Source organism: Alexandromys fortis, unplaced genomic scaffold (genome assembly GCF_014885135.2).
Source record: "Alexandromys fortis isolate MF-2015 unplaced genomic scaffold, M_Fortis_MF-2015_v1.1 scaffold_212, whole genome shotgun sequence".
NCBI classification, from domain to species: domain Eukaryota; kingdom Metazoa; phylum Chordata; class Mammalia; order Rodentia; family Cricetidae; genus Alexandromys; species Alexandromys fortis.
This window is the reverse complement of record NW_026068091.1, coordinates 1,759,360-1,775,398: the sequence shown is the minus strand read 5'-3', so window position 1 is coordinate 1,775,398 and position 16,039 is coordinate 1,759,360. Positions and strand designations below refer to the sequence as shown.

General features: G+C 47.7%; 1 protein-coding gene across 16 annotated transcripts in view; it reads right to left on the bottom strand.

Moving 5' to 3' along the window:
- Positions 1-279: 279 nt before the first annotated feature.
- Trerf1 (transcriptional regulating factor 1) overlaps positions 280-16,039 on the bottom strand; it is a 216,991-nt gene continuing 201,231 nt past the window's right edge. For 10 of the 16 annotated variants that reach the window (XM_050122801.1, XM_050122802.1, XM_050122803.1 and 7 more), the window contains 3 exons: positions 8,976-9,179; positions 6,258-6,505; positions 280-3,300 (listed from right to left, as the gene is read on the bottom strand). In XM_050122801.1, the coding sequence (XP_049978758.1) occupies positions 2,979-3,300; positions 6,258-6,505; positions 8,976-9,179 (774 nt within the window). In that variant the 3' untranslated portion in view covers positions 280-2,978. The remainder of the gene's footprint in view (positions 3,301-6,257; positions 6,506-8,975; positions 9,180-16,039) is intronic. The other 6 variants (XM_050122806.1, XM_050122807.1, XM_050122811.1 and 3 more) reach the window with 1 other exon arrangement.

Below are 16,039 nucleotides of genomic sequence, written 5' to 3'. Positions count from 1 at the left end.
TACCATCCAGGATACGGGACAGTGTGGGATGCCCCAGACAGGACCACACTTACCATCCGGGACAGGAGACAGTGTGGGATGTCCCAGACAGTACCACACTTACCATCTGGGACAGGAGACAGTGTGGGATGCCCCAGACAGTACCACACTTACCATCCAGGATACGGGACAGTGTGGGATGCCCCAGACAGGACCACACTTTCCATCCGGGACAGGGGATGACATAGGACACATCAGATCATCATATTATTTTAATTTAAGGAATGCACCTTTTAAGGACAGGTTTGTAAAACGTCTTTATTCATTTGTCACATATGATGTTAAGGTAGAATTTGCTTTCCAGCTTCAAACTTTATTTTTTAAACCCCTGGAAAATAAGACTTTTGGTTTGCCTTAACAAAAACTGACCTCGGAAGAAACATTTTTAGCAAAATGTTATTATAAAAGTCATAGAAAATACTGTCCTCTTCATTTTTTGTTTTTGCCAAAATGTTACATAAAATCCTTTTTAAAAATACACACATTACAAAAGAAAAACCATGAGTAGACTACACACAGCACTTTGCTCTGGACCGAGGGAGCTGCATTCCAGAGGAAACAGTCAGTTAAGCACATTGGAAACTATGATGTCAACTCGAACAGCGCAAACCCGAGTCACATCCCGCTATGAGAAGGCATGCAAGCCGCCGGCTGAGAATGCGACGGAACGAAAGCAGAGCAGGAAGCAGTCACAGCCACTACTTAAAAATGGTTTCCTTTTTATTACATTAATTTTTTTCAAAAATACTTTTCTTTACAATAGAACACCTAGAAAATATTTACAACCTTCCTCTAATAAAATAGAACAGCAGTTAAATATATCTGAAAATAAGATGGGTTTTTCCATAAAATATATCTGTTAACTTTTTATATACAAGCTTTCTCAAAGGGAGTCTAAATTCATTACTGAAAAACCGTCGCGTCAACCAGGAGCCGTGTGAAGACATTAGCCATTAGGAAGAGAAGTTCTTTAGGGCCGGGGCAGGGGGGAGGGGGCAGCTAAACACAACACACACATGCATATAGAATCATTTCCAGAAAAAAAAGTGCAATATTTTAACAGGAAGTCAATTCTTTAAGTTGATAGCCGGGAAATACTAACCCAGGTGCATGAACTGTCTCAGTAAGGAGGAGTTCTTTGGTTATTTCAAGTCAAAATATTCCTTACGCTCTACTGCATGGAGAAACCAAAATTACATTATGTATTGGCTATTGGTGGTGGCGGGTCAGTTTATTTCTAAGGTTGCAAACTGGGCAAATCCCCGAGCAGGATGCATGGACTTTCTAAAGCCCTGGGCATTTGCTCTTTTGTGTGGCTATGCTTTTCCAGACGTAGAGGCAGACAGAGCCTGTGCTCTGCCGCTGCGTGGCGGCTGGGTGGCTCGAAAAGAAACGCTTCTGAGATCATACACAGGCTACAGTAACCCTTGAAACAACAGCAACGAAAACACCCCACCCTCGCCAAGAAAGAACCTCAAGATAGCTCTGGAAACAAGGAGAGAAAGGAAAAGAATCTCTGAAAACAGTCTTCTGTTTGTGGCTTTCCTGAAACTCAGAAGCCACTGCCTGAGTGGGGCTGTGGAGGGCCAAGGCCCCCAGGCCCCTGAATATGTGCCAAATGGTTTGTAGAATCCAATATGATGGATGCCCAGCCCCACTCCTCTGCTAGGATGCTCTCTAATGCCAAGCTAGTCATGGCCAGCACAGAGGCCCAACATGACAGTCACATTTACATAGAGCTGGGAGCTAGCCTACTCAAGGAGGGCTAAGACCTGAAGACACCCGGCTTGGGGCCAGAGGCCATGAACGCAGAAGAAGGGCTGAAAGGAGCTCCTCTGGACCAGGGACAGGGTTCCAGTCCGACTGTGTACTGACAGTGGGAGGGGGTCAGCCCAACTGAGCCCCAAATCCTGGGCAATAACATTTTTGAAGGATTACAGGTTTATTGCCTTCAAGTACAAATGGTGCCCCCTGCTGTCAGGGGCAGAGCAAAGTCATGGAGCTTAGAGAAGTCCACAATCGCTTTGGTAAGTGACTTGTAACGAATACATTCATTATTTGAATGCAAGCATTGTAGCGAACTTGAATCTGAGCCCATTTTTGTTGGCTTTCCATTGTATCTGCTATTTCTGTGTGTTAGAAAACTCTGTCTCTCTGTAGCTAACATCTAGGCAAACCTCAGACCAGCACAGACAGTTTGAGCAATCGGAGTGAAAAGGTTTCACAGTATGTTCAAGTGGTGCAAAGTTAAGTTTAGAACTCCACTGGCCATGAACCATGTTGAGGAAAAAGAAAAAAAAAAAAAGAAAGAAAGAAAAAAAAATAGGTTCTTCTGACCTGAGAGAGGGAAGGCTTTCAGGCAGGTCAGAGCAGAATAAAAATAATTCTTGATGGGAAAACATGGCCTAAAGTCCCAGTATAAATGGGGTAACCTGCTTCCTATACACACACACGCACACACACACACACACACGTGCACGCATGCACGTGCGCGGACACACACAAGCAACACACGCACACACGTAGCATGCACACACCCGCGCACACATATGCACGCACACGCCTGTACACACTCACACACTCACATCAATTTTGGAGATAAAAGGCAACCAGGGTGGCTGACATCGGGAAGCAAAGCAACACGAACGTGAGGCTCATCCCCGCGGGAAGTGGCCTCGCGAGAACACAGCCCAGATGAGACGCCTCTTAAAGATAGTTGTGCCAATTTTTTATTCCCCCCAACCCCCAACAAAAACAATTGAAAAGAAGGTAAAAGAGAAAAGAACTGGATTTGTTTCCCCTCCTTGAACCTGAAGAAAAGGACCACTTTTTAAACAGGTAGTTTAAAAGGGCTTTCAAAGGAGCAGGAAGTCCAGGTTTTCCTGACTGATGAAGGTGGAGGCCGTGCCTTCGGTGTCTCTAGGTGATGAACGAGGGGCTTAGAGTTCTGTGTCACCCTGAAGCAAAACCGAATCTTGGTCATCCAAGAGAAGATCCGTGCCCACCACCTCGGCCTCGTCCATGACCCCTAACTGCTGGACCACATCGTCGTCCAGGATGTCCACGTCCTTGACTGGCTTCATGAGACTCAACTGGTCCAGGGGCAGCAGCTCAGGTGCCCCCACCGGCCCAGTAGTCCTCTCGATGGTGGCTGCCATTTCTGCCGCGAAAGCTGCCTTCTGAGCTTTCTGTCTCTGCTGCTCCTCTTGCTGCCGGTGGGTTTTCATGTGTGCATTCCGGCTTTTGATCTTGAAGAAGACCCTGGAAGAGAGGAAGAGAGCAGCTTGTGAAACCTCTGGGCAGAGCTTAGTTCCTGGAGATAAAGATGACCGATTCCTGCAGGGACTGGTGTGTGTGTGTGGGGGGGTGCAGGCTGCAGGTCTGGTTTGGGGTGACTTCTTCCTGCAGTGACCAGTCATTTCTCTGGGCATACATGGAAGAGGGTTGGGGACAGGAAAACACTGATGGTAAGTCCTGCTTCCTTCCTGTCCTAACGGAGACCTCAAAGGCTGTCCTGTCTATCCAGTCGAGCAGGTGCTTCTCCTCTGACATCCCCCGTTCCTGTCAATAACAGCACCTTCTGCACAGGAGAACTCCCAATCCTCTGACAGCCTACTGTAGACCGGCCCATCCGCTACCCCTGGCTTCCTGCCCTCTTCTTCCAGCCGGAGCCCACCAAGGATGGTCCACACACACTTAGCACACCCCTTTTCCATTCCACTTTTTCAAGTGAGGCTCTCGTCCCTTCTACTTCCACCTCATTGGACCAGTAACTGCGTGCGGCCGATCCCAATGGCCTTTCTTCAGGCCTTACTGTGCTGGGCTGCCAAGCCCCCACCTACTATTCCTCTCGGTCACCATAAGTATCATCATTTCCTATTGTTTTCTTTAGAAGGAAAGTGGGACTCAGCTAGGAGAGACCGTGCCCTCCCAGAAAACATCTGGCGATGTCTGGAGACATACTGGATTGTTGTATCAGAGTTGGGAGGTGTCTGTCTAGCACCAAGCAGAGACCAAGGATGCTGCTACGTGTCTTATTTTAAAGGTCAGCCCTTCTCCCCCCCCCGGGAAAGTACCCATAACGCTGGGATAAAAGGGTGCCAGGTTCTTTAGATCAAGGGTCCAGGCTCTTTATTCTAGCCACTGGCACACACTGTCTGCTGATTTTCCCTACTGCTCCAAGAATATGATGGGAAAGCGAGGTGTTGAGACAGCATGTCCTGCACATTCAACGTGACTTACTATCTAGGCCATTTTCCAGAGTGTTAGCTCAGGTAAGAGCTGGTGTTTACAGAGAAGAAGTAGCATAAATACAATTATGTGGCTCTCTCAAGCCAACCCACCCACCCACCCACCCACCCAGCCTTAGTCCAACAGGCTGAGGACTTGTATTGAAAAGGAACATCATTTGAGCAGCAGAAGGAGGCCATCTGTGAACTTGCCCAATGCTATTCCTAACTGGAGAAGCCCAGGAAGCATTTCTAGTTTTCGTAAAATCCTACTTGAACTTTAGAGAGGAGAAGAGGCAGGCGAGAGGCTCAGGCAGTAAAAGCATTTGCAGAGAAAGCCTGGCTGCTTTGAGTTCGAGCCCCAGGATCCACATAAAGATGAAGGGGAGAACTGACTACACAGAGCTGTCCCTGGCTTCCCACACGTGTACTGGCATGACATGGGCACACACACCAATAACAAAGTCAGAAAGAAAAGATCGCAAGCAACGTGAGGGCAAGACAAGAAAAATCTCACTGCGCGCTTTTGAGTGGCCACTGGAAACATGAAATACGAGGCCATCCGTGCACACAGTGAGACTCCTGCAGATGGGACCATTCTAGTACAAGGCTCACATGCTTCACACCCACTTTTTACACACACAGCTGAAGGTACTTCTATACCTTTTCATTTGTTTTGGTTTTTGGAGACAGGGTTTCTCTGTGTAGCCCTGGCTGTCCTGGAACTTGCTTTGTAGACCAGACTGGCCTCCAACTCAGAGATCCACCTGCTTCTGTCTCCTGAGTGTTGGGATTAAAGGCATGTGCCACCACTACCTGGCCTTTAAAATATCACAATTGTTCTTTCTATTTTGTTGTTATTTTATATATATATGAAAGGGCGTTTGGCTGCATGCAATTCTGTGCACTGCATGTGTGCGGCACGTGTGACTCCAGAAGAGGGCATCAGAGCTTCTGGGACTGGAGACGGTTCTTAGTTACCATCTGGGAGCAAACCCAGGAAGAGCAACCAGTGCTCCCCACTGCTAGGTCAGCTCTGCAGTCCACCTGACATGTCTCTGAGGACATGCAACCAGTGCTCCCCACTGCTAGGTCAGCTCTGCAGTCCACCTGACATGTCTCTGAGGACACGTAAGCAGAGGTCCCCACCGGCCCTACTGATGGAACTAGGGATGTTTTCCTGACAGTTTCAGAGACTCCGGTAGCTGTCTCTCCATTCCTCATGTGTTTGAGACACTGGAGATTATAAAGGGAAATGCAGCAAGGCTCCTAATGGCCACCAAGGTATGATGGTGCCAGAGCCTTGAGGTTAGGCAGAACCAACGAGAAGGAAACTGTGAAGGAGCCATGTGTTTTACCACTAGTTAGGCTCTTTGTAAAGCAGCTAATCAAAGCAGAGCAGAAGGCTGGGGCACCGTGGGAAGCCAAGCACTGATCTGGATACAGCGAGATTTAATATCAGCTTTGTTTCCTGGCTGTGTGACTTGGGACAAGTCGTTTTACCTGATGTTAAATCTTTATTTGTAAAATAAGCATGGGAACAACTTGGACTGGATGGGGTTTTCCCTGTGAGGATTTAGTGAGCTCACATACATGGAGTATGTAATAAAGTAGATCCCAGAACACAGCTGCTCTAGTCCCACCATTATCTTCCTCCCTTAGCTGTTGTTTTAAGGCGCATGTGAAGGCGCAGGGATGAAAAAGAGGTTTTATCCCATGCATGGGCTCTAATCAACTAGACGTGCCAGTTTGCATCATCATGATTCAAAGACATTGTCTAAGTGTGACGTCAGAGAACGAGGAAACTGATTAGCGATGTCTGCTGTGAGCAGAGGTGTGAACAGTGGTAGCGAGAAGGGACCTCAGATCCCAAGGGCGGCATCAAGGGGAGCCCCGAGAGCCTCGGCTTTTTCTGGCTGAAGAAACAGCCCTCACAGGACAGCCATTCATGGTGACCCCAGGTTTGGCTCCTGATTCCAGGGTACCTACTTGCCACACTCCTTGCAGGGGAAGATAGTGGTGGGGTCTGTCTCTCCACTGGTGGTGCTGTGTGATGGTGAGCTCTTTACTGAACAGTACCCACTCTGAGTGCCACCTGGCTTCTGCTTCCCAGAGGGGACAGCACCTCGGGTCTTGGTCACCTGGTTGGTGCCGCCGTGGATGCGGGCGTGGCCATTCAGTGCCTGTCGGGAGCTGAACACCTGGGGAAGAAAGGGAGTCACATGACATCTACAGTCCTGAAAAGGAAATTAGGGTCGTTAGTTACTCGTAGGAAAAACATGTGATACACGAAACAGCACACGGTTCATAAAAGCAAACACTAGGCGTGTGCCACAAAAAGCTCACACCCCAACCACAAACTGTGTCAACAACACTTCCTCAGTGGTCTACCCTGAGCACCCAGGACAAATGCATCGCCTCAGCGCACCTCCCCCCCCTCGTGAGTTCGAGCCTCCCCCGGCAGCCCATTGTTTTAATTCTTGTTGTTGCTCCCTGTGATGCTGGGGATGGAGCCTGAGCCCCACACTTGCTAGGTGAATGCTCTCACTCTGAGCTACACGGCAACCAAGTGCACTGCAGAGCCACACCGAAGACCCCAAACTTTAACAGGATTAAACAAAGGACCAGGCTTTCTTCTAGTTTTGGGGACAGGGTATCACTCTGATTGTTTTTAAACATGAGCCAATCCTCCTGCCTCTGCCTCCTAAGTGCTAGAATTACAAGTGTGTATCACAGTGTCCCCTTTGGAAATATGTTGACCAATGACTTTGTTTGTTTGAGTTAGATTCTCACGCTACAGCCCAGGCGGCCTTGGCCTCATTGCAGCTCAATCCTTATCCTCCTGCCTTCATCGCCTGAGTGCCGGAGCACAGGTGTCCGCCACATGCCTGGCTAATTTTTCAAATATTGACATAGAATAGGGTTTCTTGACTTCAGAATACAGATTAGGTTAGGACAGTTGGGGACAGGCTCATGCACAGCAGGGTGTTTAGTGGCCTCTGTGGCTTCTACCCACCAGATGTGGGTTTCACTTTCCCAGTCCTCTGTCCAGAACCACTGAAGTGTGGGGCTACTATCCACACCCCCAGTCCTACAGTCCCCTTTCTGCATCTTGCTCATGGGCCCTTTTTATTGTATCACATAAAAACCAATCTGTTCCTGATTTCCTGAACCCAGCCCCCACTGTTAGGTATGAAGTAGGTCACCACACTGTCCTTGATGGGACTTAAAAAGTCATTAAGAGTGTCTGTCTCTCTGAGCATGTCTGATTAGACAAAGTAAAAGATGATCTACTTCCCCCGCCACCCCCAAATGGCCTAAAACCCAAACATTGATTTTACCCTAAAACTATGAATTGAAAAAGCACTCACTTTCTGAACTAATTTACCAAGAAACATTGTCATTTAAAGTCACAGCTTAATCAACTCAGAACGAAGCAACCTGGGCCAAATGGCAGGGACCGAGTGCAGAGGCCAGGCCATTGGCGGCCCATTGCTCATATTCTCTACAAAGTAAATGAAGGTGTATACACTTTTGTTTTTCTAAAGCCTTTTCATTTTTAAAAAAATAATTAAAATGAATTTCTGTATTAGTAAATAAACATTTTATTTATTTATTTAGAGACAGGGTCCTCAAACCAGAGACGCTTGCTTCTGCCTCCGGAGTACAGGGACTAAAGGTGTGACCTCCTGTCCAGCCGGACATAAACACTGTAAAGACTTTCCTTAAATGACAGGCTCCATAAACAATATTAATATACTCTGTACTAGACAAGCGACCATGAGCTGGAGGACAATGATGCGTCCCAGGAAGGGGAATATTTGGGAATAACACTCTGGAACTTGTCTATACAAGTGTGTCAGGCTTTTAGAAACCTGATTTGGGAAAAATCTCGGCAGTTTAGACTGGTGGGGATAGGCAGAAGGAGTTTGAGGGGGTCCCCCCGACTCCCTTTAACTTGTTCACAACATTCATTTGCTTAGTTAATTTTTGTCCCCTAAGATTGCAAAAACAAACTTTAGTTGCTCAGAAACAACTTTCTCAAATGTCACAATAGTGACATTTAAATTAGAGTTGGTAACATTTTATGGAGTATGAAAAGCTAAACCTTCCAGAGATGAAGCTGGAGGGAGTTCAGTCAGGTCACTGTGTTAGGAAAGGGAAGCCCTGGCAGCTCCTCTAGGAAGTTCAAATGCATGCTGACAAGATAAATCTGGCCTCTGGTGACATACAGCCCTAGTGCCTGCACAGAGGTACTGGAGACAGTGTAGCAGACAAGGGTACCTCCTGGAGGCCTGTGTCACTGTGGAGCTGTCAGACACACACTTTCTGAAGGCAGGAGCCCTTCTGGTTTTATTTATTTATTTATTTATCTATCTATTTATTTATTTATTTATTTATATTTATTTATTTAGCCTGAAGACCAGGTCTTACTATATACTGCAGGCTGGCTTCAAAGTCAGTCTCCTGGGTGCTGGGATTACAAGCCTGTGCCACCACGCTTGGCTTTCGGGGCCTCCTCTAAATTCTCCAGCATGTAGCACTGTGCTCGACAGAGAACACACAGAGTCACCTCCCTTGGCTAAGCTCATTAAGAAAGTGATAGCTACATGGCCTGACCTCTGCCAGACGTCCATTGCTCTTAGAACTAGGCACAGTTGTATGACCCTCAGGTCTCCCAGAGCCAGGGACAACACAGATACTTACAGCCCCACAGTTGGGCATTTCACAGATGAAAGAGCCAGAGGGTTGGCCAGTGGCCTGCAGGGGTGGCCCCTCAGTGGGAGCCAGGGCAGGGACAGGTGGTGGCTCTGGTGACTTGGCCACTTCACTCTCCTCTTCCTTTATGGATTTCCTATCTTCTTCCGGGTCCTCTTCTTCCTCCTCTGCCTCTTCTTCCTCTTCACTCGTCTGGTATCAACAAAAGCAAGAAGGTGATATCCCCAGAAGGGAGTTTTAGTAGTGGACAGAAATCACAAGCCAGGACATGGGACGCTGGGGCTGGGTCACTCTTTTCCTACGGTAGGTGACAGAGTCTGCGAGGCTGGACTCTGGACACTGGGATCTTGGGGTAGAGAATGCTCCATACTGCACTTTGGGTTCCCCCATGATACCTTACAGAAAAACCATGCAAAGGCTGAGGGGCCAGGGGTGGAGACAGCACGGTGGGTAAGCGCTAGCTATACATCCTGAGGACCTGAGTCCCAGACCCGGGCCCCAGATAAAAGCCAGTTGTGTGTGGGCGCTGTAACCCCAGAGCTGGGAGGTAGAAATGAAGAATCCTTATAGGCTGCTAGTCAGCCAATCTAGCAAGAAGTTAAGCTCCAGTCTCATAGAGAGACTCTGCCTCAAGGATAAGGTGGAGGGACCGGAGCAATGACCACCTGTTAAGAGTACTTGCTGCTCTTTCAGAGGACCTACATTCAGTTCCCAGCACTCATCTCTAGCAGGTCACAGTCGCCAGTAACTGAAGCTCCAGCAGATCTGGCTCCCCTGGGCACTGCACACACGTGGCATACATTTATACAGACACACATACATACACATAAAAGATAAAGTAAGGACTGGCAAGACGGCTCAGCAGTAAAGAGTGAAGACTGTTCTTGCGAATATCCAGTGTTCAGCTCTCTGTACCCTCACTGGGTGGCTCTTAACCACCTAACTCCAGTTGGAGGGTGTGTGATGTCCTCTGTGGCCTCTATCAGCCCATGCACGGATGTGGTGCGCATATATAATTCACATTCAGGCCCACAACACATATAATAAAATAATAAAATCTTTTATGAAAACACTTTAGCTGGGGGTGGGGCTGGAGAGATGACTCAGCAGGTAAGAGCACTAGCTGTTCTTTCGAGGACGCAGGTTCAGTTCCCAGCACCCACATGGTTCCAAGGGCTCTGAAGCTTTCTTCTGGACTCCACGGGCATGAGGCACCATAGGCAGGTAAACACTCAAACACTCAAACACACACACACACACACACACACACACACACACACACACACACACACCAGGGCATTACAGTAGCAAGCTATCGAGCAGTTGGTGTGGGCAGAGCTGGGAAAGAAATCAGGGGTTAATGTCATTTTTGAAATAGCGATCTACTTATTTCTACTCAGGAGTTTAAGCCTGCACGGGTTAATGTGCACCATGTGCATGCAATGCCCGAGGAGGCCAGAGAGCATGCAGTTCTCTGGAGCTGGAGTTACGGATAGTTATGAGCTGCCTAATATGGGTGCTGGGTGCCAAACCGGAGCTTCGGTAAGAGCAGGAAGAGCCACCTCGCCAATCTTTTTTTTTTTTCTTCCTCCCTTTTTAGACAGAGTCTCGTGTAGCTCAGGCTGGCTTTGACCTTGCTATGTAGCCAAGGCTGCCCTTGACTTCTGAACCTCCTATTTCTATCTCTCAAGTGCTGAAATTATAAGCATAGCCTACCACCATACCTCTCTCTCTCTCTTTTCCCAGACAAGGTCTCACTATGTAGCCCAGACTGGCTTTGAAGTTGCAACTAAAGAGGTAATCCTTTTGCCTCAGCTTCTTAAGTGATGTTACAGACATGCATCACCATGCCTGGCTGAACACAGGATTTTAAGAAACTCCCATCTACCCCCTGCCTGAGCAGCTACTAGACTCTACTGGGGTAGAGTGAGGTGGCTGGCTCTTGCATGCCCAGAAGTGGCTGAGGACCAGGACACAGGAATTCTCCAGCAGTCTTTACCTGACAGGCCATTTGTCTCTGCTAGGTCCTCCTGTAAACCCACTGTTTATAGCAAGAATCTCCAGTTTGTTTGTCCCCTGAGCCACGCAGCTCTAGGCAAGCCTTTGGTTGTCAGAACGAAGCAGGAATTTCCAAGAAGAATAAAAATTTCTGAGAACAGTGGTACCCTGAATCCAGAAACCACAGGTTTCCTCTCTCGTAAGTTATTTTATTTTTATTTTTAGACAAGGTCTCATCACTACATAACTCTGGCTGGCCTAGAACTCACTGTAGACCAGGCTGGCCTCGAAAGGAAAGAGATCCACCTGCCTCTGCTTCCCAAGTGCTGGTATTGAAGGTGTGTGATACCGCACCTGGCATTTATACTTTTATTTTTAAACTATGTGTATGTCTTTGTATGTGGTATGTGCACATGGATGCCCTTGGAAGCCAGAGGCATTAGGTTCCCCAGAGCTGGAGTTAAAGGCTACTATGAGATGCCCAGTGGATGTGCTAGGAATCAAACTCAGGTCCTCCGGAAGAGCATCGAGTGCTCTTAACCACTGAGTCATCTCTCCAGCCTCTCCACCCTCCTCCCCTCTCCCCTCTTTAAGACAAAGTATCACTCCATAGTCCAGACTGGTCTAAAATACATTGTGTATTCCAAGATGGACCAACTCATGCCAACCGTGCCTCTGTCTCCCGAGTGCTGGAGCACATTACAAGCGTACATCACCACAGGTGGCCTCTCTCCAGTTTTGATTTAGGGGTGGGTTGTGAGAGAACAAGGCAGGTGCCACTTCCCCTGTTTCAGTGCAAGTCACAGGTGACACCATGCAGACATATACCCAAGAGGCTGCATTAGCAAGGTATGTGTAAGAAATGGCCAGTTTCCAGCCAGTTAACTGACCACTTAGTAATAATTACGAAGTCAGTGTGAATGGACACAGGCCCAGCACCTATAGTAGTTTCTGGAATATGGCACAGACCACACAGGCTGACTTTACATAGGTGGTCTTCTGTATCCGCCTATCACCTTTCAAATCCAGAGTCTCAGGCAAAACCATGGACACCTATTTCAAAGAACTGGGGGACTTTGTAGTCACAGCTATTAAGTGGACCGTGGTCTCTAGTTTGGCACTGATGAAACACGCTTCATGCCGAAGCTTTTGACAACAATGGCATTTGTTCCATGGATGTACTATAATTAGTTTTCTCACAAGGCCATCATTAGGAACTCTGAAGACAAACTTCACATGGCCACAAAGTTACAGACTGAATTCTGCTGTCTGGTGCTTCTGAACGTTTCAGGAATTCAGATGGATTTTCATTTCAATTGGCAATCTGTACAAGTTCACAACATATTTATCATCAAGACGAGTGACTCAGAGATGTGAAGATAGGAGAACCAAACTCAACATGTAGTAGTCTGTGGCTACATGCCGGCCATTTTACGATGCACGGCAGACGAAAGCGAATGACTTCAGATGGGAATCGGTCAAACACAGGGGAGGGAGGAGGAGATACATACATACATGTAAGTGTATAAAACTATAAATGGACATAATTGTATGTGTGTGTTTGTGTGCGTGTATGCCACTAGCTTGCCCTGCCTGCAGAAGCCAGAAAAGGCGTTAGATTCCCTGTACCTGGAGTTACTGACATTGTGAGCAGTCCTCTGTGGGTGCTGGGAATAAACCCAGCTCCCCTGGGAAAGCAGCAAGCTCTTAACCAGAGCCATCTCTCCAGCCCAAGAAGCTATATTTAACATGGCGCCCGACCCTCGACTGTGCATACCGAGAGTTCCTTGTGGAGGGTGGTGCTTTTATACCCACACTCCAAGGAACGAGGAAATTGGAATGCAGACTTTCAACCCCAATCTGCCAAAGACATATGTCTAAGTGTCACGGTTGTTCTTGACAGCAATGAAGAAATGAAGAAAAGGTATTAAATGTGCGGTGTCAATCAGGCACCTTCCCCCACCCCCATAAGACTTCTGATTCTCCCAAAACTCTTCATAGATTTCTTTCTTAAGCAAATCAGAAAGTCAGCCAGACAAGTCATTCCTTAGCTCATATAGCCAGCAAAGAAACTGAACTGAGGCTGGGAAGATGGCTCAGTTGGTAAAGTGGTTGCTTTGCAAACACGAGGACCTGAGTTCAAATCCCAGAATCCACTAAAGAAGTTTGGCGTGGTGGCATATGCTTGTAATCCCAGAACTGTGACTGTGGAGATGGGGTCGCTTGACAGTCAGCCAAACCTCACTAGTTAGCTCTGGATCTCTGTGAGACCCAGATTCAAAAAGCAAAGTGGGAGGCACACTTCCCTCTGATCTTCCTCTAAGAGAGGAAGGGCCAGTGATGGCCTAGGCTGGGTCTCACCCTATCCTGCTGAGCCAGCGCTCATGCTGCATCCACCATGACCATCGCAGAATCGTTCCTAACTAACCCTGTAGGTCCTCAGTTGTCCCTGAGCTCCCTCAGTGAGCCCCTTTGTATTTCCTCTGCGAGAAATGCTCACTTGCCTTTCAGTATTTACACATGCGTGCACATGTGTGTGTGCGTGTGTGTGCGCGCGTGCATGTGCATGTGCTCACACACATACCAAGACCCACATGTTGAGGTCAGAGGACAACTTTTAGTAGCGGGTTCTCTCTTTCCACCTTGTGGTCCCAGGGACTGAACTCCGATCGTCAGGCTTGGCAGCTGTGCCATCTTGATGCCCCCTCACTTGGCAGCAGGCTCCTTTACCTGCTGTGTCATCTTGATGGCCCCCCACTTGACATTTAATAAAGCCCCAAGACCAGGTCCATGGGCTAGGGCTGGGCCTTCTGCACATGACCCTGTCCTCCCAGGTTTCCATTTCTACTTGGCAACCGGTGCTCAGAATGTTGACTGTACTCTCAGAGCCCAAGGGTAAGCTGCAGCTACGACACGGGTCTTAAACAAAGCCTGCTTTTATGGGCCTGAGTCACCTCTTCACATAAGCCTTTGCTTTCCCCGAACATGCAAGGGACAGGGCGTGTTTGCTGCTGGTCCCGACTAGTGCTGGGGAGTTGCCGATGAGCCAGTGGGTGTGGCGCCTTCTATACTTTTCTTCCTCTTCTGAGGCTGCACTGTGGCCTTTCCTCTGCTAACGAGCACGGACCGAGATGGCACTTCTACTCTGTATGATGATGTCTCTCTAATAGCATCCCTCTGTTCAGCATCTCTTTGCTCCTTTCATCTCCCTCCAGAGTTCACACAGAGATGCTACTATGGACTATTGTCTCAGAAAAATGTCCATTCACTGGAGAAATATTTAGCGAGTGTCATTACAGTATCCCTGGGTGCTGTCCCTAGGCCCTTGTCACTGCAGAACCTGGGAAATGACTTTCTCTTAGCAGACCACATGTGATTCTCCCCTTATGTGCATGTGTGTGGAGGTCAGAGGCTGATGGGAGGAGCCTTCCTCTATCGCTCTCAGCCATATACACCGAGGCAGAGTCTCTCAATGCATCCTAGAGTTCACAGATGAGGCTAGTTCCAGGGTCTCCTATCTCCAAACACTAGAATTGTGGCTATGTAGGCATGCTTGAATGACATTTACATTCTGGGGACCCAAAGTTGGGTCCCCATGCTTGCAGGACAAGCATTTTAGCCACGGAACAATCTCCCTAGTCCCTGATATCTGACTTTGTCTTTTCCTAAAACACAGCAGTAACATGGTCCAGAACATTCCAGAAACAAATGGGACTTTCCAAATCACTGAAATCATCTGTTCCACTTTACAGTTCAACAGGGGCGTGGTCCTAGGTCTGAGGCTGGCATCTCCCATGATTCCTTGCTTACTGTCTATTCTGCTCATGTGCACAGCAAGGCTCTGTGACCCTGGGCAAACCTTCCTGGGCTGCAGCTGGTGTATCCTTTTGCAGTATGTGAGACTTTCTGGTTCTCACCTCATACTGTTCTCAAGCACTGTTAGAATGCATAGTCAGGTTTTCACTGTAAGCATGACAGCATCCAACTAGACTATGTCCTGTGAGTGGTGAGGACACAGAAGGCAGACACCGTTTAGCATCCTGAGTGCTGACATCCACACATACTGCTGTTTAAACATTAAGGATAAAACAATAGGGATTTTTTTTTTTTGCTTTCTGAATCTCCTCTGCTTTGTAGAGAATCCTTGTCTCTGTATGTCTGCTGCATGTTTCCTCATCCTCAACAAATGCCCTTCTTCAACTGCATAAGTAAGTCATGTGCACAAGTGTTTTGCCTGTATGTTTGTATGTGCACCTTGTTGTGTTTGATGCTTGAGGAGGCCAGAAGAGGGCGCTAGATCCCCTGAGACTGGCGTTCCAGACAGCTGTGAGTCACGACAGCTCAGGGAACCAAACCCAAGCCCCCTGCAAGAGGAGTCAGTGCTCTTAACCACTGTCTGTCCAGCTCACATATTGGTGTTTGTGCTGTGGGAATATATTGCTTTCAGGTGACTAAGCCATAGGAGGCCGTGCTGCTTTTTTCCTTCTTTCACATTTTTTAATATTTATTTATTTATTATGGACACAATATTCTGTTTGCATATATGCCTGCTAGAAGAGGACACCAGACCCCATTACAGATGGTTGTGAGCCACCATGTGGTTGCTGGGAATCGAACTCAGGTCCTTTGGAAGAGCACGCAATGCTCTTAACTGCTGAGCCATCTCTCCAGCCCCAAAGATTTATTCATTTATTATGTACAGAGTGTTCAGCCTCCATGCCTGCAGGCCCGAAGAGGGTACCAGATTTCATTATAGATGGTTGTGAGCCACCATGTGGTTGCCTGGAATTGAACTCAGGAACTTTGGAAGAGCAGGCAATGCTCTTAACCACTGAGCCATCTCTTCAGCCCCTTCTTTTACATTTTGTATATTCATTTTTTAAATAATTTATTTGTATTTTATATACATTGGTGTTTTGTCTGCATGTATGTCTATGTGAGGGTGTCAGATCCCCTGGAACAGGAGTTACAGACAGTTGTGAGCTGCCATGTGGGTACTGGGAATTGAACCTGGGTCTTCTGGAAGAGCAATCAGTGCTCTTAACCACTGAGCC